The 25740-nt window shown below is 44.0% G+C and overlaps 3 protein-coding genes across 4 annotated transcripts in view; all 3 read left to right on the top strand.

Annotated features, from left to right (window-relative positions):
* Nucleotides 1–13423, top strand: part of plcd3b (phospholipase C, delta 3b) — a 34824-nt gene extending 21401 nt beyond the window's left edge. Inside the window, exons 5-16 of the mRNA XM_056429039.1 lie at nt 14–143; nt 266–491; nt 1725–1926; nt 3957–4101; nt 4217–4369; nt 6244–6366; nt 6460–6613; nt 7521–7637; nt 7759–7937; nt 9007–9142; nt 9560–9709; nt 10204–13423. Coding sequence (XP_056285014.1) covers nt 14–143; nt 266–491; nt 1725–1926; nt 3957–4101; nt 4217–4369; nt 6244–6366; nt 6460–6613; nt 7521–7637; nt 7759–7937; nt 9007–9142; nt 9560–9709; nt 10204–10352 — 1864 coding nt within the window. The 3' untranslated portion in view covers nt 10353–13423. The remainder of the gene's footprint in view (nt 1–13; nt 144–265; nt 492–1724; nt 1927–3956; nt 4102–4216; nt 4370–6243; nt 6367–6459; nt 6614–7520; nt 7638–7758; nt 7938–9006; nt 9143–9559; nt 9710–10203) is intronic.
* Nucleotides 13424–14880: 1457 nt separating this feature from the next.
* Nucleotides 14881–25049, top strand: galk1 (galactokinase 1). Of its 2 annotated transcripts, none has more exons than XM_056429043.1 (8): nt 14881–15068; nt 15623–15812; nt 15976–16095; nt 17246–17381; nt 17473–17654; nt 18169–18319; nt 18411–18573; nt 23842–25049. In XM_056429043.1, the coding sequence occupies exons 1-8, from the start codon at nt 14904–14906 to the stop codon at nt 23914–23916; spliced, it is 1182 nt and encodes a 393-aa protein (XP_056285018.1). In that variant the 5' UTR covers nt 14881–14903; the 3' UTR covers nt 23917–25049. The 2 variants fall into 2 exon arrangements, with proteins under 2 accessions (XP_056285018.1, XP_056285017.1); XM_056429042.1 differs by lacking the exon at nt 23842–25049 and adding an exon at nt 21700–22585.
* Nucleotides 18580–21689, top strand: LOC130203149 (BTB/POZ domain-containing protein KCTD21-like). Its single transcript, XM_056429054.1, has one exon. The coding sequence runs from the start codon at nt 20297–20299 to the stop codon at nt 20810–20812; it is 516 nt and encodes a 171-aa protein (XP_056285029.1). The 5' UTR covers nt 18580–20296; the 3' UTR covers nt 20813–21689.
* Nucleotides 25050–25740: the final 691 nt, after the last annotated feature.

The following is a 25740-nucleotide window of genomic DNA, read 5'->3' as shown; positions in this document are numbered from 1 at the left end:
GTGTGTGTGTCACCTGGATCCATGCCTACATGAGCCGGGCCGACCAGAACCACGACGACAAGATGAGCTACGACGAGGTCCAGACGCTGCTGCAGATGATCAACATTGACCTGAATGACCAGTATGCCCGCAGCCTCTTCCAGGTAGCGGAGCACACACACACACACACACACACACACACATCTGATTGACTTTGTGCCGCTTGAGACGAGTTTGCCGAACTAACCAATGACCGATCACCTCTTCCTCTTCCTCTTCCTCACAGAAATGTGACCGGTCGGCCGACAACCGTCTGGACCACGAGGAGATCGAGGTGTTCTGCAGGGAGTTGCTACGGAGACCGGAGCTGGACGCCGTGTTCATCCGCTACTCCGCCAACAGCTGCGTGCTCTCCACCGTGGACCTGAGGGACTTCTTGAAGGACCAGGGGGAGGACGCGTCACTCATCCACGCCCAGAGCCTCATCCTCACCTACGAGCTCAACGAGTGGGGTACGGCGCTAAGTACCGGCCCATCCGGGTCAGCTAAACAGGGATTATCTATACCTGACGCCACCGGCCCGGCACCAAATGGGAGACTGAGAAAGGTCTGGACGTAGAACAGATCAGAGGTGTGAGCTGGTGCCGGTCCAACCTCTGCGTTAAGAGTCTGACTCGCTGGATGTAGACCACCTGCCATCGCCCGCCGGTTTGAGCTGGATTTCTCCTCCTCTTTATCAAGGGTGCCGATTGGGTTAAAGATTACAACTTCTAAACTATCCCACTTTTTTTACTTTTTTATCTAACAACTAAATTTCCTCTAAAGTTTGGAAAAAGCCGCCGGGACATATTATTTTTAGGCCACGTCTAAAAAGTTTTTAAAAAAAATGTAAGTACAAAACTGGATTATAACTTCACTTTTCTTTCTCCAAATGTTAAACTGGAGCAAAAGATTCTGGATGAAAAAAAAAAGCACACTTCTAATAATAAAAAGACGAGATCACCAAGTTCTTCTCCTCTATTGCAGAATAATAATGCGCGTGGCTAGATCTTTCTTTAGCGCTGTAGTTATACACACTACCGGTCAAAAGTCCCATTTTTATCAGTTTTAATTGAAACGTAAGCAGTTTAAGTGAATAACCTGACATGGGACAAAGGTCAGCAGCAAACTGCCAGAGTTAAACAAAAAAGTTGAGGTTACCAAGAATTGAAAAAGAATGTACATTTCAGAGTTTTACATTAAGGCCTTTTTGCAGGGTTCACAACGTGCAGCTGGAAGAACTTTGCCTAGAATTTTAGAAAGAATCCCACGCGAGTGTGTTCTGCAAAAGGTGGCTTTACTTTGATGAGTCAAACATGCCGATTACATTTTTACAACATTACAACAATTCCATAATTTATTTTGTATCTCCATTTGTTTCTTTGTTCTCTGCTTTAATTTCAGAGGACATTGAGAAATTAAATTATGTAGATTTCAATAAAAACTGGAGAAATTGAGGCGTTCTTAAACTTTTGATTGGTAGTGTATACAAACAATGAAAATAATCTTGCAATCATTTCCATATTTGGGGGGAGGCCTCTACCATGTGGTACCTGAGGTGCCGCGCTGTCATCTTTCTATTCCTCCGAGGCATTATTGATTTAAGTGGTGAAAATGCAACGTCACTGTGTATAACTGTATTTTACTCACCATATAATCGCCATATAGTTTTTTTAATTGTGTTTTTTGCTTTTTGCCCAGCGCAGCGCAGAAGAACCAGTTCATGACCCCCAACGGGTTTACCATGTACATGCTGTCAAAGGGGAACTGTGCGTTCGACCCGGAGCACGCCAGAGTTTACCAAGACATGACGCGCCCGCTGGCGCACTACTTCATCTCCTCCTCCCACAACACCTACCTCACCAAGGACCAGCTGACCGGGGACAGCAGCACGGAGCCCTACATCCGGTACGTGGCTCAACAAACAACACATGCGAACGAAGAAACATCGTCACCAAGTTAACGACGCCGTCTAACTTTAGCCACACGATGAGGTCCAAGGGTTAATTCCCTGCAGTACCCTATCTGCCCACTTAGGTATAAATCGCCCTACCTCTAGGGGCGCGAGCTCGTATTATGGGTGCAGTACCGCCCCCAACCACTTTGTGTCTCCCTTCTATCCTGTACCTTGAGTCACTCTTCCAGCCTCGCCCTTCCTGTCCATGATGGTTAGCTGAAGGCTAGCCCTCACACCTCAATGCTATCTTTCCCTATATATTAAGTCTTATCAGCCAAGAAGCGACTAAATCAACGTGCTAACGGAAGTTGTTGCTAGGGGACACTAAGGGGACTCGAAGATGTTTCGCCATTTTTCTCGAGTCGTCTTTTTAATTAGCCGCGTGTTGAGCTCTCAGGGCCACCGTACAATTGGGGAATCGCTGTAGGTGTGTGCGTGAAGGTCGCCTCACCTGTCTGAGGGGCTAGGGGGTGGATGTTTGCCCTGAGATGCTAAATGCTCTGTAAACTGTTCGGCTTCCGCCCCGATTTGTGTAGTGTGGGGACATCAGGCCGTTCAGCATCGCTATAAAAGGATGATGCTTCAGTTCTTGGCTGTCAGCTCCTCTGAGGATGCTTAAACTTACAATGAGAATTCCAAAGCATACAGTATATACTCAGTGTAAATCAACATATGAATGTAACAACATTTTCACTTTTGGGATTACATTTTTTTCAAAGACTTTTTCCAAGCCTGGAAATAACGATTTTAAAATGCCATGACTTTTCCAGGTTTTCCATGACCATATGAACACTGCAAACCAAAACGCAACAGGAGAGTTATCATGTTAATAGAATACTGGTGAACCTCGGCAGTCTCCCAGAACTAAACCCGTTGACTCAGTGAGCCCCAGAGGTTCCTAATCAGGCACGTGCACAGACATTTTGGGGGGCAGGTGCTCAAACCAAAAAAAGGGCACCCAATGCCAAAAATAAATTCTGACAGAATTAAAGCATAAGCAGCATTACACTGATGTTGCTGTCCTCGACCTGCGTTTCCTCTGGGAGCATCAGACCGCAAGCTTACATTTTCTTTATGAATAAAGATGAATTATTCTATAGCAACAACAGTACAAGCGTTCTGATTGGCTAATGGGTCGTCATGCCAGCCACGTATTGCCCTCCTCGCTGGTCTGACATGGATCCGTATTGCCCTCTTACGTCATTTTCAAAATGAGCGATATTGATAGACATCAACAGCCAAGAGCAGTGGTCCTCAAACTAAGGCCCGCGGGCCGGATACGACCCGCCTCCACATTTGGCCCGGCCCTCTGAACAATACCAGAGGCCTTATGATTTTTTTTTCAGTCTGGCCACGCAAATCCTAGACTAGCCCCTGTTGAATAGAACGGAATAAGAATTCTCTCTCTCTCTCTTCCCTCTCTCTCTTCTCTCTTCTCTCTCTCTCCCTCTCTCTATTCTCTAAACATAACTAAGTAAACAGCTGCAAGGTTTTGAGTTTTTGTTTGTTTATTTTTTTAGGAAACGTCGGACCAGTTTTGACATAATGTTTTCAGCAGCGCTAATATTGTCCAAAACAACGTCAGGGGACAAACGCCGTCATGACCTGTGTGTCTGATGCTGCGGGTCAGAGGAGAAGGAGGTGCACCCGTTTGGTGGCGCGAGGAGCACTGCGCGAGCACTAAGTGGAGGAGGAGGGAGGGGCGCGGCGGGAGGGGGGGGGGCTCGTGAACGCCGTGGAGCATGTCGGGGAGAAATTCTCACAAGAACTCAAGTAAATTCCCCGTCGGATATTAAAACACATTTGGGGGGAATTGATGACAGAAAGAGTAACTTTTATTCTTAAATACGGATGAATGAAAAAAGTGGGCTCCAGCAAAAAGGGCACATTTCTCATCCAGGGCAAAAGGGCTGGTGCTTGAGCACCACTAGGGCTCTATCTGTGCACGTGCCTGTTCCTAATGATGTGTTGTCTCTCTTAGAGCCCTGAGTCATGGCTGCCGCTGTGTGGAGCTGGACTGTTGGGATGGAGATAAAGGAGAGCCGGTCCTCTACCACGGACACACACTCACCTCCAAAGTGTCCTTCGTGGAAGTCATTCAGACTATCAACGAATACGCTTTCAAAGTGAGTCCGTGTTGACGGAGATGATGTACTTCTACACATCGATGAATATAAGAGTCTTACAGAGGATCATTTGTCTTTTTGTCCCCGACTTCCCACCATCACCCCTCTCTCCCAGGCGTCTCCCTACCCTCTGATCCTGTCCCTGGAGAACCACTGCTCCGTGGAGCAGCAGGCGGTGATGGCCCGACACCTGAGATCCATCCTCGGGGACAAGCTGCTGACCGAGCCCCTCGGAGGGTTGGATCCTCACAACCTGCCCTCTCCAGAGGCAAGGAGGACACTTCCATAAGCAGAAGACAGTGACGTCACAGGCTGTAGGGCGGGTTAGGGTTGGGTTTGGTGTTAGGGTTAGGTTTGGTTGGTTTTAGGTGAGGGTTAGGGTTTGGGTTAGGTTTGGTGTTAGGCTTAGGGTTAGGGTTAGGTTTGGTTGGGGTGAGGGTTAGGTTTGCTTTGGTGAGGGTTTGGTGTTAGGGTTAGGATTAGGTGAGGATGGGGACGTGGCCTCCTAGTGGAGGTCATGAGGGCACGGGCACACTGGAAATATAACAAAAATTCCCTATTGAGTTCCTTATTGAGTGCATGAATATGCTAAAAATCACTCCATAAAAAGATAATAAAAACTTTAATAAAAAGTATAAAACAGAACATTGGAGCAAAGCGACCAACGGGAGTAAAAACAAACCAACATATTTCCACAGTCCGTCCCCCTGCTAGAGGTTCCTGTAAGGACTGATTAAGATAAAAGGCCGTCCACAACAACAAATAAATGAAGGTAGTTATGGGAGGGATAGGATGTGGAAATATGAGGCTAAGGCTTCAAGATCATACATTTAAAAAAGCACACTGATAAAATAGTGTTTCCTCAGTAAAAGTGCAACAGGAAGGTGAAATAATAGATAATAAATAATGAAATACAACACAATAAAAATAAAGATAAAAACACCACACAAGTGTTAGGGTTAGGGTTAGTAAAATATATAGAATATACAAATTTAAGAGTAATAAGTGCAAAGGGTTCAAATCCATGGAAACAATGAATTAAAATAAAGTATTATAATAAGGTATACAAGTGTGTTAGGCAACGGCAGGAAAAGCTTCCCCAAAAAGTGAAACCTAAACATTTCCATCTGGTGGTTGGCTGTTAGTTTAAACGTCAGCCGTGCGTAACATCGTGTTGAAGTATTTATATTTGATGTTGGTTCTGTTTGGAGCGGGTCATGCCTCCGTCCAGTGGAGCCACAGTGATGATCACAGTGATTCGTCCTCATGGACATTCGGAGTGTGGCCGCCACTTTTCAGTGGAACGTAGATGTGGTAAAAATAGCCGGCGGCCTTCTCTCAGTGAGATTCCCGCACGAGGACTTCACCCTGACACACCTCGCCGCTGCCGCCGTGCAGCACTAGTGCAGCTGTCTTGGTCTCAGTCGACCGTTAGAGTTACGTGTACTGCTGGATGAGGCCCATCTGCTCGTGTGGGGGGTCAGTGTGCAGGCGCTCAGGTCTGCACGCCGTGGTCACGCCCCCTGGTGGTCAGCTCACAACTGTGCCTGTAATTTCACATCATGGTCAGACATCATTGTAAAACTGTCATGAGGTAATTAGGGGATGAGAGCATGAAGGGATGAGGGGATGAGGCGATATGGGGATGAAGGGATGAGGCAATGAGGGGATGGGGGGATGAGGCGATGAAGGGATGAGGCAATAAGGGGATGAGAGGATGGGGGATGAGGCGATGAGGGGATGATGCAATGAGGGGATGAGGCTTTGAGGGGATGAGGCAATGAAGGGATGAGGCGATTAGGGGATGATGCAATGAGGGGATGATGCGATGAGGGGATGAGGGGATACGGCGATGAGGGGATGAGAGGATGATTTTTTCTGTTTTTTGGGGAGTTGTTCCTGATCCGATGTGAGGTCAAAGGTCAAGGATGTCTATGTGTACAGATTCTAAAACCCTCTGAGGAAAATTCATAATGTCTGATTTGGGCTCTACAAAATAAACAGAATCTAATTTAATTGAATTGTGGTCGTAACCGTATTTCTATGGTAACAGTAGAGATCGCACAGCAGCGGTCATGGTGCGCCACAAATGAAGTATAATGTTCAAACAAGTTCATGTGTGTGTCAATGTGTTGGTTGCAGGATCTGAAGGGTAAAATCCTGGTGAAGGGGAAGAAGGAGCGCGTGGTGGAGGAGGGTTCCTCCAGCTCCTCAGACCTCAGCTCCTCGGAGGAGGAGGCCGGCAGAAAGACAGAGGACAAGAAGGTCGGTCTGACACCACCAGGAGCAGCATTGCTCCCACCAGGGTTTTTCCTGTGTGTAACGTGATGGTTGTGTGTGTGTGTGTGTCATCTCCAGCCAGGTGTGTCTAAGCTGAGTCCAGAGCTGTCGGAGCTGGTGGTGTACACCCGCAGTGTTCCCTTTAGAAGCTTTGAGCTGGCGGCTAAAGGCTCGGCCACCGACATGTCCTCTTTCTCTGAAAGTGATGCGCTCAGACACGTGAAGGACTCAGGTACGACGTGTGCACCCCCCGGTCACCTGGCTTTAGTCTCTAGTGGAAAGAAAGCAATCATTTCTGGGGAAATGAAAATGACTCAGCAGTGAGATCAGCAGTGATGGAAATATCTAATATCTATATATAATTATTGAATATATGATGAATAATCAACGGGCCGTTGGACAATTATCATAATTCATTGACGTAATATAATTATTATGCTCTCCTCAAAGCAACCAGACTCCAGTCATTTAACTCTCAGTCTTTCCACTTCACCGCAACAATCACCAACTCTGGTTTGATAGTTTTAAAAAAGAGAGTTGCGAGTATTCAATAATTATTTTTTTAAAGTTATAATTTGTATTTTTACTGTTTTCTGGCACGTTTGTGATGTCAAATGTGACACACCAGAAAAAAGAGGTGGACATAGTCATTGTCGTCACCCGTCGTTTTTTAAGCCTCAATTTTTGCGGTCGCCATCTTGAATTATGACCGTCACAATGTTGTTATCGCAACCGATGAACTGAAGTTACCATATTTGGAACACGTAGGCGTGTAGACCACTGCACACGTCTCTGGTAGTGGCAACGACCTGTCAATCACAGTAAGCCGGCGATAAAGCATACTCTACTTTATGGTCTATATAACTCTGTTTACAATGTAAATAGGAGTTTACGTACAAAAATGTATAGACTTCTATACAATTTGACTTCTTTTTGCAAAGGGGGGTGTCTCCCCCTGGTGGTCAGAGGAGAGAATGCAGGTTTTAAGACAAAGATAAATAGTTTGCATGCTGCCCGCATATTATTAAGATTTTTACCGTTTAGTTCTACCTTGTTCAAGCCGCACAAGGACCAAAGTAAAATGAGTGTTTCTATAGCTCTCAGTGACTAAATGAAGTGGACTTGTCTCGTCCCTCCAGGGATTCACTTTGTCCGTCACAACAGCCACCAGCTGAGCAGGATTTACCCGTCAGGCCAGCGCCTCCAGTCCTCCAACTACAACCCTCAGGAGATGTGGAACGGAGGCTGTCAAATTGGTAAGAGCTGATTTTATATAGTTGTATTCTTCGTCCTCTCATTGAGAGCTACCCACGCCCCCCACATCCCATCTCCAGAACCCGCTTGTTGACCGCCGGTAACAGTCGTCTTTCTCTCCAGTTGCTTTGAATTTCCAGACACCCGGTGAGCAGATGGACCTGAACCAAGGCCGGTTCCTCCAGAACAGCCAGTGTGGATACATGCTGAAGCCCCCCTTCATGTGCCAGCCCGACACCACCTTCAACCCGGAGAATGTCGGTGGAGGTCCTGGCCACAGACCGGTTCTGCTCACGGTCCGGGTAAGAGGCTCACTCTAAATGAGGAGCACGTAGCACAACGTGGGCTGAACAACATATTTGTGTTTGAAAGATGAGGATTTTCCTCAAGATGGAACTACTGAAGAATTTTAAACGTTGGCGAATAGATGTTTCGAGGCCTAGACAATAACTACTTTGGTTGGACTATAAATTGTCCCAGAAATAATCACGATAAATGATATTATTGTCATTTTATTTGCCAATGATATCGGGATTATGTAATGGCATTATAATGCAAGTGCACACTTTCAAAGAGCAATTCACTTTTAATTCTGAAGAATACTTTAACATTGGAAATGGAATGTGACAAAAATATATAAATAAATAAATCATAAATCAAAGAAAACCACATATCTGAAGCAATAAATAAAAGGGACTCTGGGGCTCTGTTCACAAAAATGCTGCTATGCCCACGTGTCGTTAAGGTAGGGAACACTGACTCTGGCATCATGTTGGTAATATTTATATGCAAAGAAATACACAGGTAAACATAACGGTCAATATGGAGGTGAACAATTATAGTCATGTACATACTGTATATTGTACGACAAGTTGATAACCTAAATAATACTACGGTCATGTCCATATACCATACGATGTCAGTAATGTAAACTTTGTCAATGTTATTTCCATAAAATGTAGAAAAAGTAAATACTGTAAACATTATCAAGGTTATGTCCACATTTGGTAAGATAAGTCAATGTCATGTCCATATGTCTATGACGTATACATGATCAAGTCATCTGCGTATTGGACCATAACGTGATCAATGTCATGTCGATATATAGTAGGATAAGTCAATAAGGTTAACATCATCAAGGCCATGTCTATATATTGTATAATAAGACAATAATGTAATGGTTGTGACTGGCCGAGATGTTTCTGATTGCAATGGTGACAGGGAATTGTACCTGGCTGCATTTTTAAGACAAACACGAGCCGTGGAGGAAATCTATACCACAAGAGTTCACTCAGAGAGCGTCATTGCATCAACGTGTCTGGCTTCATTCTAATGTCATGAAATCAAGCTCTGGTTATCTTGTATTTCTAGGTCATTTCAGCTCAGCAGTTGCCTAAACCAGAATGGGACAAACCCAGCTCCATTGTGGACCCTCAGGTGTGGGTGGAGGTGCATGGTGTACCCATAGACAACAACAAGAAGAAAACTCATTATGTCGACAACAATGGTAAATGCCTTCCCGACTGAAAGATGACCCAATGTAACGAATTTAATGCCTTCATCAGCATCATTTAGGAACTTCCACACAAATTGAGATAGCAGTTGATATTGTCTCTAATAAACACAATGAGATATAGTTGAAAGCTCCAAGGAAAAAAACAGTAAAGTGACGATGTTTTAAGAAGTTGAATGACTTCTGCAACTCTCCAACTGACCTAGACATTGACATGATCAACTTTTATACAATTCATAGCATTAAATACCACAGTTTAAAATCAAGTGGTGTAGATAAAGGGGTACCTGAGCTTGTGTGACAGGACTGTGGAGGTACATCAAGGTTGGGAAGCACTCACTGCATAAGCATGATGGAGCGCGAGCAAGTCAAATCGCATTGAATAACTCATGTGCTCTTTTCTTGTTCCAGGATTTAACCCACGGTGGGACTGTACCTTCAACTTTACCGTCCATGTCCCTGACCTGGCTCTGGTTCGCTTCATGGTGGAGGACCATGACTTCACCTCAAGCAATGACTTCCTGGGGCAATTCACCCTGCCCTTTACGAGTCTCCTCACAGGTGCGTGTCGGGACGGTAGAGTTTGAGGGTGCCGATACATATGAACGAGAAAAGTGCACTTAGTAGAGTTCAGATCTTTGCCAGGTGTGTCTGCAATAATCATTGCTGTAATGTTTGAATAATTACAAAACCCCTCCCCATGTAAACTGCTATCAGATGCTCCCATTTTGTTGAGGCATCTGACCTGTAGTTAGCTTTGTGCAGCTACACTGTAGTTAGCTGTGTAGCGCTTCATGTGGACTGTTTAACACTTTCTATAAACAGAAACGGTCAGACCAGCCGTGTGTTTAGCTACGTTAGCTGAAAGCTCCGTTAGCTGAAAACTCCGTTAACTGAAAGCTCCCTTAGCTGAAAGCTCCGTTAGCAGAATTTTGCTTGCCAGCTGTTAGCTCTGTTCGCCAAACCAAATGCAGAACTAGCTCAGCTACTAATGATACGAGAAGACTCACTTCTAGACGGCGTCGTTCACTTTACCCTTTCCTTTCTCTCCGCAGGTTACCGTCATGTCCGACTGCTCAAGCTGGATGGCTCCAACCTCTCGCCCTCCTCCCTCTTTGTTCACCTGAAGGTCACCCAATGTCAAAGCAGTCCCTCAAAACCATTCGCTAAGTCACCTGCCAAGTCTTTATCCAAGAAACCCTAAGCCTATCTCTACTACGTACAGTGGCAACATGAGGCGTGGAAGCTGCCATGGGCCGGTCCCCGGACATATCTGCCTGGATCCAGGCAAAAGACTAAAAAAGATTCAGGCTCTAATTCATAAGACGTAACTATTATATGACCTTGTTTTACAAATGTTGCAGCTATATCCTCAACCTGTCTCTATTTTATTGGAGAGGATTGTTTCATGTCTCTTTAATCGAGCCTGAGAACTTACTGACAACTCATTGAACCAGCCTGCAGAAGTATATTGATCTTCGAGACCGTGACCAGAAATTGATGCTAGATTTTGAACATACTTCTCGCTAACCTCTCAAACTTGATAACTCTCAACCCTGCTGAAGGAATTATTTTTTGTTAACTACAATCATCTTATTGTGGTACATTTATATGATGTTATCTTTGACTTGGCAGTCATGTGTAGGTTTACTGCCAGTGTATTGCTTATGATTGCATCATACACGTAACCAGCAACCTAGTTACCAGGTTACTCTGAGAACATGTTTACAGGCTCTCTAATAACGGTTGCCTGATCCAGCTTTCATTGTAAGGCTGTGCTCGCACACTCTTTGTAGCTATACTATACTAGCTAGTAGTTGTTTTACCCCAAAACTTTGACTTATTTGTCACGTAACCGCTGTACTTCAGATTCGTAGTTATTACAACACAATTGTTGATTAATTTGTCAGGTAAGTTCCCTACGTTAGTTCCATACGTGAATTCCGTACTTGAGTTCCGTACTTGAGTTCCGTACTTGAGTTTCGTACTTGAATTCTGTACGTAAGTTCCGTACGTAAGTTCCATACGTAAGTTCCATACGTAAGTTCCGTACGGAATTCCATACGTGAGTTCCGTAGATAAGTTCCATACATTAGTTCCGTACGGGAATTCCATACGTGAGTTCCGTAGATAAGTTCCGTACGTTAGTTCCGTACGTTAGTTCCGTACGTGGGTTCCGTACGGGAGTTCCGTACGTGCGTTCTGTACGTAAGTTCCGTACGTAAATGACGTCACTTCCGTAGTTACGTTGACCCAAAACTGAATCTGTTCTTATACCTAACCCAGAAGTTTCGTTGCCTAAACACTGCATGGACTTGCACGGGCACACTGATTGCTCGTGTTGCTGCCATTGGGAGGAAACAGGAAAACACAGGAAAAATAACAAGATATCACACAAACCGTTGTATAAGGATTCGTTAAAATGTGATACTCGGTTAAAAAAAATGGCAACTTCCCCAGTACTATACAGCAAGAGCCACATGGAAAGTAAGGATGGATCTTAGAAGATGTGAAAGATGATACTGTAGATGATGAAGAAACATTTCTGCCCGTCCGACGTGCGCTGTAAAAATGAAGAGCCTATTGGCCATTACACTTTATCCCAGTACTTTAATAATGTATTCCAGTGTGTTACGTAAAATGTTAAATATGTTTAAAAGAGATAACTTCTTTTGTTAAATGTTTGATTTACAGTGATCGTATTGTAGCTCAACACAATCAGCATGTTCATCTTTTCTATTAGGGAATGACCAAACTATGTTATTCAGTAGCAATGTAGAGTTTTTATACTATAAATAGAATTCCTCTATTATGCAAGAGACGATGATGCACGAGATAAATCTGCTGCCTTATTATTAGCTTCTTAGACGAGACGTACTTGCACGTGCTTCATAGTGGCAATGACCTTTCTAAGTTTTATTTTATTTGTCTTTAGTTTACTTAGTATTTACATTCGTACTGTGCAGTGCAATCCTGGCCACTGTGACATAAACACTTTATAGTGTCAGTGTTTGAACAGATTTTAAGACGTGTCTCCATGTGAGACGTCACTGTTACGTCATCTGCTGTAGCTTATATTAAAAGAAAGGGTTTACACAGTCTTGCTCTTATTCAGGGGGACCGTTTGTTTTGTTGGAGCTGGTTTTAGAACATTATTATTTTCCTTGATTTTGATGTGAGAAGAAGAACTGAATATTTATGTGGATAATCTCATGAAGAATCTTATGTCAAGGAAAAGGATTCACATTGTGTTGTTCTTATCTCGTTTTGGTGGAGCTGGTTTTAGAACGTTCATATGTTGTTGATTTACATGTGACAAGAAGAACAATGAATATTTATATTAGGATTTCATGAAGAATCTGCAGGAACTTTTGGCCACACTTTCTATGACGCTCATGTCTCTGATGTTTTATAAACATACATATAATGTGTCATAATGTGTTTAATCAGTTATATAAACCTATGATTACCCAATGCAATAACGCATTATGAAATGTGTTATTGCATACATTCTTTTGTGCTATTCTTCAAGTATACAGTGCCCACTTTCCTTTACAATGACATTATAATAAATGATCAATTATATATATATATATATATAATATATAATGTATTAATAATATATTATTATTCATGCAACAACAAAAGCAAATTATAAGTATGTTTAAAATGCATCCTAGACATTGGCGCCATAGAAATTATAGCGAATCAGGACTGTGCTAGAGAGATGAAGGAAGATCTGTACTAGTCTCCAGTCTTCTACATTTTTGAAGAAAGAAAAAACACCGTAAAAAATGTTTGGCATCATGAGAAGACTTTTAAAGGATTATCTGACAACTCTTGTAAAATTGGGCCAGTGCCAATATTGAACCATCCAGGCTGCACTTGTCATGAGCTGTGAGTGTGAGATCTACCAATGTGGTTAAATACCAAATGTGTGTGTTTTTTTAAGCGTAGCAAGTTATGATAACAAAAACTGTAACTGTACAAATCCAAAGCATTGACATCATTGTTGTTTATTTATTAGATTATAAGTATTATACTGTTTGCCTCTTTCGTAAACCAGCTTTAGAGTCGTCGATCTGGTGTTATTTATTGAAGCAGGTAACATGCACGATAATAGAAATGGATTTTAAATAAGGGAAGTGAATCTGCCAGATGCCAGATAGTATTTGAGCAACGGTCTCAACGAAACTGTTCAAGGAAACTTTTCAAATGACGTGTTTTTTTTTCTTATAGTGAAAACTATTTAATAAAAGTATAAGTTCAGCATTATTTTGCTCTTGCTTGTGTTTTTCATTCAAATCTCAATCATGAAGCATGTTTCCTTGAATCCAGTTTAAAGGGGAACACCACTCTAACATGTTGGTCGAGGAAAACTTAATCAACATTTGTGAAGATGAGCTACTCTCTCAAAGCTATATATATATATATATATATATATATATATATATATATATATATATATATCCGATGGTCCAAAAAAGAGAACATTAAAACCCTTTAAGGGGTCAATTTTGGACATTGTGGTTAAACTGTGTCACAAATTATAATAAACATAAGCAAATATAATGATGTTGTACAAATTAAAAGCACAACTTGGGCTATAAGAATCAGCAAGCCATTTCAACACAACTCAAACACCTGAAACTTCTATTTTTGCTGTGTTTCATCTTTATTTCCTCCCAGTAACATATATACTGATATTTACACATCTGAACAAAAGCTAACATGTGTTACCTTTATTATAAGACCAACATTGTTGAAATAGCATTTGATGTTGCAGAGATACACCCTTTTTAGTTTGGGTATGTTATTTCGAGCAGAAACCTCAAAAATAGGGCCGTTTTCAAAAGGTGAAAGTGTTTTCATGCCGCAATGTTTCACAAGAATGTGCTAAACGTACTATTGGATGCTCTCTGTGTCATCTCTATATCGACTTCTACAATGAACTTCCAGTTCTACACTTAAACTTGATGACATCCAGGGGTGTTATATGATGGTAGGAAATTGGATTGTAATTTGAAGGGGGAGAAAACATACAAACCAGAACGCACATATATGTAACATGATAGTTCTAAATAATGTGTCCATGTGAGGAGTAATAGTTTAATTTAATGACATCACAAATATAAAGCCTAATTATTTAGGGGGGCCGAAGAACATTTATTTTTTTCTAAAATGACAACACACTAGTTTTTTGGCCATTAGGATAGATGTGTTCACGGTCACTTCAGTAACATTGTATTAGTCAGACTCAGACCACATGGATGCATTGTTAAAATTAGCGTGGTTCTCCTTAAAAACTACTTTTATTTAAACTCTCAGGGGCTTGAACCACCCTTTTGTGCACGAGCTGGCTCAATGGCCACCAGAGGGTTCTGATGTGTGATGGACACCAGTGGCCGCTAGGGGGAGCCACACTCCGCATGCTTCTGTCTGTGGAGGAGGCGGGCACTTACTTCACTTACTTCACTTAATTCGGCTCATGAAGGTCCATTCGAGTTACTTTTACTTGAGCATTTCCATTTCAGGAAACTTTATAATTCACATGCTTTTCAAAAAAGACAACAAAAACAATTCGCTGTCGAATCAAACGAGCTGCACTTGCAAAACTGTGTCATGTGACCTCCAACCAATCACAGCTTCACTATGTGGCCACGCCCACCCGGAAGTAAACAGCACATGACATGCCATAAGAACTCCGCTGTATACAAACAGTTAGCGTTTCTGTTAGCACCTAAAAGTGTCTCCAATGGCCAGTTCTTTCCCGAGTGTACCCGAGCTCGTTGCGGCCGCGGTGCACCTGTACGGGCAGGTGTTCGGAGGAGAGGCCCCTCAGAAGGCGGTGTGCGCCCCCGGAAGAGTGAACCTGATCGGGGAGCACACCGACTACAACCAGGGCCTCGTGCTCCCGATGGTAACCTCGCGACCGCTCACCGGCGGGGTTTGAAAATAAGACGACAACAAAATAATATATATTTCAATAAATCTCTCTATATATATTATATATACAGTTTCCTGATTATTCTATGTTCAAAATGTCTATTTTTTAAATTATAAATCTGAAAACACTTCAACAGCCATTTAAAAACTAAAAAAGGAATGCAAGTGGAAAGTTGGTTAGATGTGAGAGTGACTACAGTGTGGCTCAGAGAGAGAAAACATCCTATAACATATGTATTGGTAAATTATAATAATCATGGAAAAGTGTGAAAAAACAAATACATATCATCATACATCTTCACCAGTTGATTACTAACATTAAGTACATTTGTTGTGTTACAAGATCTCCAAAATGTTACGTTGATACATGCATGTGAGGCTTCACCCAACTGACAACTATTATAAATCTACATGGACTCTGGTTCCAGGAAATGTTCTTCTTCCTGGTTTTATTTTGAGGATGTTTCCCCTGTGACGGAGAGGAAAAGATAACCGCTGCCTTGTGTTTGTTTGTGTTTGCTGAGCCAGGCGCTGCCCCTGGTGACCGTGGTGGTCGGGAGTCGAACCTCGAGCCCGGGTGTCACCGTGGTAACGGCGACCGAGGATGCCGACGAGCCTCGCAGGGTGGACTTCAGCCTGCCCGGCGACGGGTCACCGCTTCCCCCGGGGTCACCCAGCTGGGCGAACTACGTGAAGGGTGTCATCCAGCATTACCGGGGTAAAGGAAGCATCGAGGCTATTCACATATATAAAGACAGATGGATAGTACCACTTCTGATCCTGCAGGAGTTTATCTTCCAGTGTGTGACCTCATCCAGTGAATGACCTCATGAAAGTGAATCACCGCAGCATATATAACCAATGTGTACCGTCTCCCTCAGCGCCACCTGTCCCAGGTTTCAGGGCGGTGGTAGTCAGCAGCGTCCCCCTTGGAGGAGGTCTGTCAAGCTCCGCCTCTCTAGAGGTGGCTTTCTACACATTCCTGCAGCAGCTCAAGCCAGGTAGGAATCTGAGCGCAGACAGGGAGTAGTCTATTGTTACATCACAGGTGAGATTTTCAAACTGATAGTTGGTTTCAACATGAAGCAAAGCTGCTTATTTACAGCCTGTTTTGGACTGAAAGACTGTATGTGAGAGGCAGTTTGTGGACGAGGGTTTTAAAACCTTGAGTTTTCGAAATGGTTGTGTTGGTGGAGCTCAGTATAACTGAATGCTGACTTTCTAGGGAACTAAGAATGTTACAATTAACTTTTATGAACTGAAAACACAGAAAATACAGACAAATTCCAGACCAAACAAAGCCAGCGACCTGTTAATCACAGTAAGCCCCGCCCCTCGCTACCTGCGAGTTCTCATATTTATTCTGTTGCTGCTTCTTGTATGCTTCCACTCTCAGTGGACTGGACATGAATTTAATCCATCAATCAAATCTCCATCTTGGAGTATGGCTCTGGTAGCAGCAGCGACCTGTCAATCACAGTAAGCCCCGCCCTAAAGTCTACTCCTCTTTATGGTCTGTTTGACTCTAAATTACCATCATGTACTAAATGATGACATCATGCTGTATAGAAGAAGACTTGAAACTAGAGACTGAGACATAAACTCATGTTTACATGTTTACTGAGGGAATACATCAAGAGAGAAGTAGAGTCATTATATAGACTTCTATACAACCAGAGGAGTCACCCCCTGGTGGTCAGGAAAGAGAATGCAACTTTAACATATGAAGCATATACTTCTATACAACCAGAAGAGTCGCCCCTGGTGGTCAGGAAAGAGAATGCAGCTTTAACACATGAAGCATATACTTCTATACGACCAGATGAGTCGCCCCCTGGTGGCCAGTAGAGATAATGCAGCTTTAAAACATGAAGTATATACTTCTATACAACCAGAGGAAACACCCCTGGTGGTCAGGAAAGAGAATGCAGCTTTAAAACATGAAGCATAGACTTCTATACAACCAGATGAGTTGCCCCCTGCTGGCCATTTGAGAGAATGCAGCTATAACACATGAAGCATAGACTTATATACAACCGGAGGAGTCGCCCCCTGGTGGTCAGGAAAGAGAATGCACGTTAAAGACACTTTAAGGCTTCACGATTCAGGTTGCCCGCCTGTATTTACTCTCTATCTTTCTTCATCTTTCAGATGACGGAGACAAGGTGTCCACAGCGGTGGCCTGCCAGAAGGCAGAACATACCCACGCCGGTGTGCCCTGTGGCATTATGGATCAGTTTGTGTCTGTCTTTGGAAGGGAGGGGCATGCCCTGCTCATTGACTGCAGGTAGTGTGAACGTCCAACGCTCTCAAAAGGCAGAGGGACACTTTTTACATCCACCGTTTTCGACAATGTTCTCGTTTGTGGTTGGACTCAGGTCGCTGGAGGCCACCCCCGTCCCTCTGGCAGATCCAGGCTTGGTCATTCTCATCACCAACTCCAATGTTAAGCACTCTCTGAGTGGCAGTGAGTACCCCATGAGACGCCGCCGGTGTGAGGAGGCTGCCTCCATCCTGGGAAAGGACAGTCTCAGAGATGCCACCATGAAGGACCTCGAGGGTGTGAAGTATATATATTTTTTATCGTCCTGTCCCTTTCTGTCCTATTTTATCACGCCCTACCTGCCTTGGAGTGGACGAGCTCGCGGTCCTGATTCCCTGTGCTATCCTCCTTCCATTATTCCATTCATGTGATCCTGTCTCGTCCTCTTGTGTTTCGTATGGCTCGTCCTGCCACAGTGATGTCGTTGTTCAAAGTTCAAAAACACACCCAACCAACACCTTATACTGTATATAATTTACCAAATGAGCATCACACTGTATTGAAGAAGACTCTAAACTAGCAATTGAGATCATAAACTCATGTTTACAATCTTTACTGGGGAAATAAAGCAAGTGAAAGTTAGGTCACCCCCTGAAGGCAACTTAAAAGACACTACCGCATTAGCTTCACAATAGTTGTTTGTTGCTATATAAATGTTCCGAATTTTGACAAATGAAACATCCAATGCTCTTGAAGCTCACCTGAAGCCCGACGTCGCGTGTGATGTCCGGACCTCTGCCTGTCATTTCAGAGGCAAGGGACAGGCTGGATGACGTCACCTATCGGAGAGCTCGTCACGTGGTTGAGGAGATCGGAAGAACCGCCCAGGCTGCCGAGGCCCTGAAGAGAGGAGCCTACGAAGCGTTTGGCCAGCTGATGGTGGAAAGCCACAACTCCCTCAGGTAAACGTTAAACCGCCCGTAGAACCGTCGAGTCACTGCTGAGGAGAGTGTGTGTGTGAGAGTGTGTGCTGACCGGGTGTGCCTGTGCCAGAGACCTGTACGAGGTGAGCTGCAAGGAGCTGGACGAGCTGGTGTCCGCGGCCATGGAGGTGAAGGGCGTGTTTGGCAGCCGGATGACCGGCGGAGGGTTCGGCGGATGCACCGTGACCTTGCTGCAGGCGCACGCCGTCGACCGGACGATGCTCCACATACAGGTGAAAACACACACGCTGGTTCACACGCTGCGTTCTGTGCAGACCATGTGTCTGTATGTCAAGTATCAAGGATTACCGTCAGCAGTTCGGTGTTTCCCCGCCATTCCCGCTCACCTAGCATTAGCATTAGCGCGACTAACTGTTCTCTCCACTCGGATCGATTCACTCGCTTCCTCACCAAAAGCGATTCTTCTCCAGACGGTCGAGCGTCGACTTTAGACCCCAAACTTCGGCATTCCTCCTGACGCAACACGAAAGATAACCAATAGAAAGTAACGTTACATACACGTTAGCTTACCTTTCTAATGGCTAACGGTTCTCTAATGTCAGCGTGCTACCTGACAATTCTCATATTTATCCTGTTGCTGCTTCTTCTGCTTCCGCTCTCAGTGGACTGGACATGAATTGAATCCATGAATCAAATCTCCATTTTGGATTATGGCTCTGGTAGCAGCAGCGACCTGTCAATCACAGTAAGCCCCGCCCTAAAGTCTACTCCTCTTTATGGTCTGTTTGACTCTAAATGACCTTAATGTACTAAATGATGACATCATGCTGTATCGAAGAAGACTTGAAACCAGAGATTGAGACAGAAAATCAAGGGACAATTTTCTCATAGACTTCTATACAATCTGACTTCTCTTTGCAACCAGAGTCGTCGCCCCCTGCTGGTCACTCGCCGGATTTCAAGTAATTTGTCATTTTCAATTAGTCTGCCTTTGACATTTTTGTTAGGTTTTTATATGTTGACTACATATATTCATAATTTCTTTGGATATGTTTTTAGACTTAAAAACAGTTTGCCAACAAACATTTACTGTTGGAATTTTGGTTGATGAAATTAACTGTTAGACCTCTTATCAGATGTTTGGAAATTATTGTTTTTCACTGTTATGACCCACAATATTACAGCCGACTCGTTATGATAAGCTGAACACGTGCAGTTTGTTGTGGATGCATATGTTCACACCAGCTGCGCTTCTTTCTCACACAATACTGCTTTCAGTTGGATTTAGTCCTGAGGATCACATTCGTAGTGAGTAATGGACTTATTCATGTCCAGCTGACTAACTCTCATCCTGCGACATACTCGGTGTAGCCGTTGTCTGGTTTAACTTAACCTGTTTTCACGATTCTTATTTCCTGGAAAAAGTTCTTTGCATTTCGAAGGGCTTTTAAGTTGAAAAGTGTCCGTGGACATTGTTCACGAGTTCACACATTCAATGTTCTGTCTGTCACTTTAAGGGGCGCATAAAGGCAAATCGCCCCAGTCCCTCGTGTCTCGCTCAGACTGCTCCAGTGTGTGTGTGTGTGTGTGTGTGAGAGAGAGAGAGAGAGCCATCAGGGGGTATGAGCTGAGAATAAAAGGGAGCTTCGCGGAGCCACAAGTGTCCAGTTATTAGCATGCTGGTCTGGTCACTGTGGGCCTGCTGTTAGCGGACAAAGGTAGTCCAGTGAACCGCAGATAATCTCAGGGACGTGTAGGAAGGACACGTTGGCGTGGCACAAGTGAGAAAGAGAAGAGCAGCAAGCTTCTTTCTTTTTATGTTTGAAAATCTGAGAGCAAGACCCCGGCAAATTTCCAAGCTTCTTTCCCAACGCGGGCCGTATCCCGGCGACTAGTTAAGTCTTTCTTGGATTCAAAAGAAGCACTCGACACGTCCCCATCGCCTCGGCCCTCAGCATTCCTGGACGCAGCAGGGGGATCCTCGTCCTCCCCGAGATGCCGAACCTCAACTCGCCGGATGACAACAGCGCCGGGAATCCTCTCCGGGACCCGGTGTCGCTGAACGTCGGCGGTGTTGTCTACACCACCACCCTGGACACGTTGACCCGCTGGCCCGACTCCATGCTCGGCGCCATGTTCACCGGACAGATCCCCGTGCTGAGGGACAGCCGAGGGAACGTCTTCATCGACCGAGACGGGAAGGCCTTCCGGCACATTCTGAACTACCTGCGCTCCAGCTCGCTGGACCTGCCGGATGGATTCTCGGAGCTGGCGCTGCTGAGGAGGGAGGCGGACTTCTTCCAGATACGCCCCCTGCTGGAGGACATTGGCCGCTGCGAGGCGGCGGTGCCTCTCGGCCTCAGAGGAGGGCCGCTAGGAGCCATGATTGTGGTGAATGTTGATTCCAAGGTACGGTTGTTTTTAAGTGAAAGCAATAGGACAGTTGTTTTTAGATTGAATCAACTCAATGAGCCTTGTGCATGTGGGAAATCTGTTCACTTTACTAATTAATAAGTTGGTCCAGTTCAGAGAATTTGTACGAGCAAAGCTCAGAAAAAAAGTTTTTTCTTGCATGAGGCCCATTATTTGAGTTTTAATTGAGGTTAGACATCGACCAGGCGGACCATTGACCCAGTTGGTATGACGATAAAAAAGACTCCTCGGGTTGTTGGATCCATCAAGGTGCTTTCAGACAGCCGTTACAGCTGTGAACTCAGTCTCCTCTATTTTAATTGGACGCCATTTCTACTCATATAATATGTATAAAAATCAAATAACTAATTAAAACCAAACTCATAAGAAAAATGCATGTGCTCAATTTTGAAACTTGAGCAGAGAACCCACAGTAGCCGACACCGGGCCACTGGGGTTCTGGAGCCCACCAATCGAAAGCAGAGGAGGCGGCGGCGGCAACGGCTCTCTGTCTCAAAATACCCAAATGGGTTTCTACATTTATTTGACACAAAAGGTGACATCTCAATAGAAAGTTTACACAGAGTTTAGACCCTCTTGCTTGAGATCTGGAGGCTCAGAACTAAGCTAAATGGACAGAGTACCGACTCCTCGTGAGACAGGCGAGAACTTTGAGGAATAGTTTGACATTTTTCGGGGAAAAAACACCCAATTTGTCTTCTTGATAACACTCAAAACTTCCCTCAAAATAATAAACGTTACACTTTTGTCGATTGGGTTCAACAGCGTCGCCAGTCTGGCTTCCAGATTCTAAAACTCTAGAAGTGACGGTCCCTGAGTAACCTTTGTGAACGTCATCGGTGTTGATCATGAATACAGTGACTGAACACAAGATGTGTGTTTGCACATTCGGAGACCGACCGGTTCTGTTGTTTGTGTGCACTCTGGAGATTGTGTAGTCAGCACCGTGTGCCCTCTGGTTCCAGGTCCGCCTTCTCCACTTTAACGTGCGTCACGGCCCAGAAAACTACGAGCTCCACACGTGCTCCGTGCGAGCCTTCACGGTGGACCTCTTTTGCACCTGGGGGGCCTTCGTGGCCCTCCTCTGTGAGCGCTTCTCCTACCGGACGCCCCAGGGTCTCGCCAGCCCCCGTCCGTGCGACCCGAGCCGGAACAGGCTGAAACTGGAGTGGGTGCCGAGGCCGGACGAGCTCCCGCGAAATCAGTACGACAAGCGGCGCTACCGGGGGCTGGCGGTGTCCGGCCCGGAGCTCGCGCGGTCCGAAGACGTCGTGAGCGCGAACCCGAGCGACATCGAGGACATGCAGGGGTTCGTGGAGGAGCTGCTGAAGGTGTCTTTGGCTGAAGGCTTCAGGGTTGATCTGGTGACCCCCGACCCGGCGGAAATACTCAACTGCACCTCACTGCGGCTTGTCAAGGGCTGAAAAACTAAAAGCACTGGGACACGCCACGCTCTGAACGATTCTGCCCTGGGGTCACAACTCAACCAGCTGTCCAGTTAGTTAGCAGTTGTGGTTAACCTTTTTATGAACTTGTATTTCATCGGGATATCAAGAGGATACATGTTATGACGAGGAGGTCCCTTTGTATGTTCTCCTGTCATATGGTTTACAGAAATAGTCAATAATAAGATGTGTTTTAAGGCGGAATGAGTAGGATTCTGTACCTGCAGACGCCCTGCCCTCTGCCTTTATGTTCTGGCTTTCAACCTTCTATGAAAACATCGTGTTCGGGTGCCAGATGCCAAATCACGTGTCCAAGAGGACGTGACAAAGATGGCTTCCACAGCGCCACAAAGAAATGCAAAGATAACGAAGTGAAACGACAAGCGGACGGGGCCAATGGCTGTGGAACGAGAACTGGATGCAGTGTTGGAGACCTCCTGTTAATATGTATATATATATATATATGAATATATATGAATATATATATATTCATATATATGAATATATATATATATATTCATGTGTATATATATGAATATATATATATATATTCATATATATAAATTCATGTGTATATATATATATATATATATATATTTCTCCGTTAAAGCAATTTCTTTTTGTGTTTATTAATAATTATCTGTTGACCGTTACATAGAGTATAGAGCAGTACTCCATTGCATTGAGAACAGCATTGAGTTGGAAATAATTCCGTCAAAAAACGAGACTGTTTTCAGGTTTCCGTGGCGCCCTGTAGATCCAATAACACTGTTCATGAGTCTATTCATTTACTGACATTATTAGTGTGCATTTTACTACCTCATGCAACATCGAGAAGCAGACGTCATGTCACTGCTTCTCTCCGGACACGATGACATCGTCATGAGGTTGCCGGGCAACCAACGGACAATTCAGTCCCTGTGATGAGCCAATGGCTAAGAAGTGTGAGGTTTGTTTTCAGTATTTATGCTAAGCTTAGGTAACTACTACTCCAGTCCCAGTCAATGCACAGATGTGAAAGAGTCATCTAACAAACACGGGACTTTCACCCAGGAGACCGGTGTGTGGGTCCCCTGTGAAACCAATAGTCATTGTTTTGGGATGTACAATTACACAAATTAACACGTAACAGACGTAGTTATTTAAACCCAAAGCAGAATCTTTAGTTTCTGAAAACCTGAAGTAGTTGTGTTACCAAAACCTAAAGAAGTAGTTATGTCAAAAAAAAATCCTAGTTTTGATTTTGAGGGGCAATATTAGACATTAAATCGTAAGAGAACATTTTGTTGGACTTGGCTAATAATTAATGTCTTTTTTACATTAATTACAATTGGCTTATTCACATTATTTCATGAGGAATCAAACTGGGGGTACTTCCCTCCCCGGTCGCCGACCCTTTGCATGAGTCCGATGAGTTATGGAGGCTTGGCGTGAGATTCAGGAGGAAAAGATGCGTCTGGGCTGCAGAGGAAAGGTGTCTCGTTGCGATAAAGGAACCCAGCGGTTCTTTCTTCTTGCTTCCTCTTTGAACTTCCTTCCTCGGACCGTGAGGAGCCCCTGTGGCCCCTCTGGATGGACCGTGTGGTTTCAGATGTACTGTTGGTTGTTACTCTGGATGAAGCCCCCGTTCTGTGTCTTCTTACGTTCTGTTGTTTCTTCCAGGAGCGATACAGTGGAACCCCGACGTTCTACGTCACGACTCCTTCCGAGGGGGCTCGGGCTCTCGGTCTGCCCTGACCTGTGACGACGCCCCGCTTCTGTGCAGCAGACTCCTTCCTCTTCGGCGGGGGCGTTTCCCCACTTCCCTTCAATTTGTTTTCACTCGTTCAAATCAAAGTGGCGTGGAGCTCTGCACACAAGCCGAGCGAGGAGCGCTCTGGTAATGTGCCGTCGGAGTAAATCATTGTTCTACCTGTTCGGCAGCAAACAGCCGACAGACACGTTAGAGACGAGCTGGAGGAAACATCCAGGAGCGAAAGAGACAGAGCTTCTCTTTTTCCTCGGGAGTTGGTGGAGAACCAAAACGGAGCTAAAAGGAAACTGAATATTCAATTAAATTCAATTCAGTTTATTTTGTATAGCCCATTATCACAAATTACAAATATCTAGCTAACATCCATCAGACGGACACAAACCTGTTGAGAATGTGTGCCGGATGTGTGAATAAGAAATCGCATTGTGGACACATTAGCTATGATTATTATGGCAATATAATATCCTTTAAAGGCCCGGCACACTCGGGTGTTTTTAATTATTGGGACTAATTACATTATATTACATTACATTAGATGTAATTTAGCAGACGCTTTTATCCAAAGCGACTTACAATAAGTGCATCAACCAAGAGGACAAACTCAGAACAACAATCACATCGGGACGAAAAAAAGTTACTTGCACCCCCCCCCACACACACACACACACACACACAACTCTTCTCGGCTCGCGCGCGGCAGAGCTCCGATGCTGGCGCACGCACTGGTGAGCAAGTTATGTGCACCCCTGTGTATAAATGTATATATGTGATTAATCATGATTAATCCACAGAAACCTGTGATTAACCTGATTAAAAATGTTAATCGTTTCACAGCCCTAGTTAAAACAATTCATTAAATATTTGAAAAAAACTGACACTGCAGTTGCTTCAAAAGTCATTCCTAAGAAGAAGTCTCATCAGGCCGGGGCATAAATGGTCTTCCAGTTTATATTTATGAAGCTGCTGATGTTTTTATATTTGTTTTTGTTTTCAAGGTTATACCAGATGTTTTTTTTAATCAATTAATCGTCTCATTTCCGCCTGCTACGATTTCAAATGATCATAAGTGTTCTGTAATGTAAATGTGTGGCAATAAACAGGATTTTTTTTAAGCGTTCTTTTTGCTTTGGTATCTTAATTAAAATTAAAATAATTAACAAAAGTTTTTTGTCTTTGAATTTTCTGATGGAAGCTGCGGACGCTATGGTATCCGTGTATGTTTTCATAAACCTTTCTTTTTGAGCGAAAATATCAAATTATAGCTTCATCAATGAGTTTTTTTTCCTATCCAATAGCATTCATGTCAATATTTTGTTTCCATTCATTGTCTATGTGGTGACAGATTTACCCATAGTGCAGAATTTTCTTGTGAATATGGGTTTCATGTGTTTTTGTAGTGTCATAACCGCATTTCCTGCTTATGTGTAAATATAGTGAATATTTATAAGCAACTGTTATTGTTGCTTGTAAAGGCAATCCAAGTAATTACAGCCAGGTTGCTGCTTCAAGGTTAGACAACTCATCAGAGAGATATCTCACACCTCTCACTTCGGCATTTTAGTCACAAATAAGGCAACTATTACAAAACAATTGTTGCTTAAATAAAGAATGTGCCAATAAAAATAAACATTGATGTGAGGCGTGGGTTCAAATCCCACCACTGCCACCATATGTGAAGCACATGGGTACACAGAACTGGGACATGTTCAACGCATCCACTTCCTGGTTGTTTCTAACAGAAGCTCATTCTCTCATCGTATCTCGCAAAAGACGATGAGAGAGGCCCCCAGGAGCCTCAGTGACCTCTG

Source organism: Pseudoliparis swirei, chromosome 13, assembly GCF_029220125.1.
Source record: "Pseudoliparis swirei isolate HS2019 ecotype Mariana Trench chromosome 13, NWPU_hadal_v1, whole genome shotgun sequence".
NCBI classification, from domain to species: domain Eukaryota; kingdom Metazoa; phylum Chordata; class Actinopteri; order Perciformes; family Liparidae; genus Pseudoliparis; species Pseudoliparis swirei.
This window is presented reverse-complemented; position numbering and strand designations above follow the sequence as displayed.

Excerpts from the sequence above, each read along its gene's own strand:
- galk1 (XM_056429042.1), top strand. The coding sequence starts at position 14,904 with ATGGCCAGTTCTTTCCCGAGTGTACCCGAGCTCGTTGCGGCCGCGGTG. Across the intron at positions 17,382-17,472 it reads GCCCTGCTCATTGACTGCAG|GTCGCTGGAGGCCACCCCCG; the intron begins GTAGTGTGAACG and ends GGTTGGACTCAG. Across the intron at positions 17,655-18,168 it reads CACCATGAAGGACCTCGAGG|AGGCAAGGGACAGGCTGGAT; the intron begins GTGTGAAGTATA and ends CTGTCATTTCAG.
- LOC130203149 (XM_056429054.1), top strand. The coding sequence starts at position 20,297 with ATGCCGAACCTCAACTCGCCGGATGACAACAGCGCCGGGAATCCTCTC.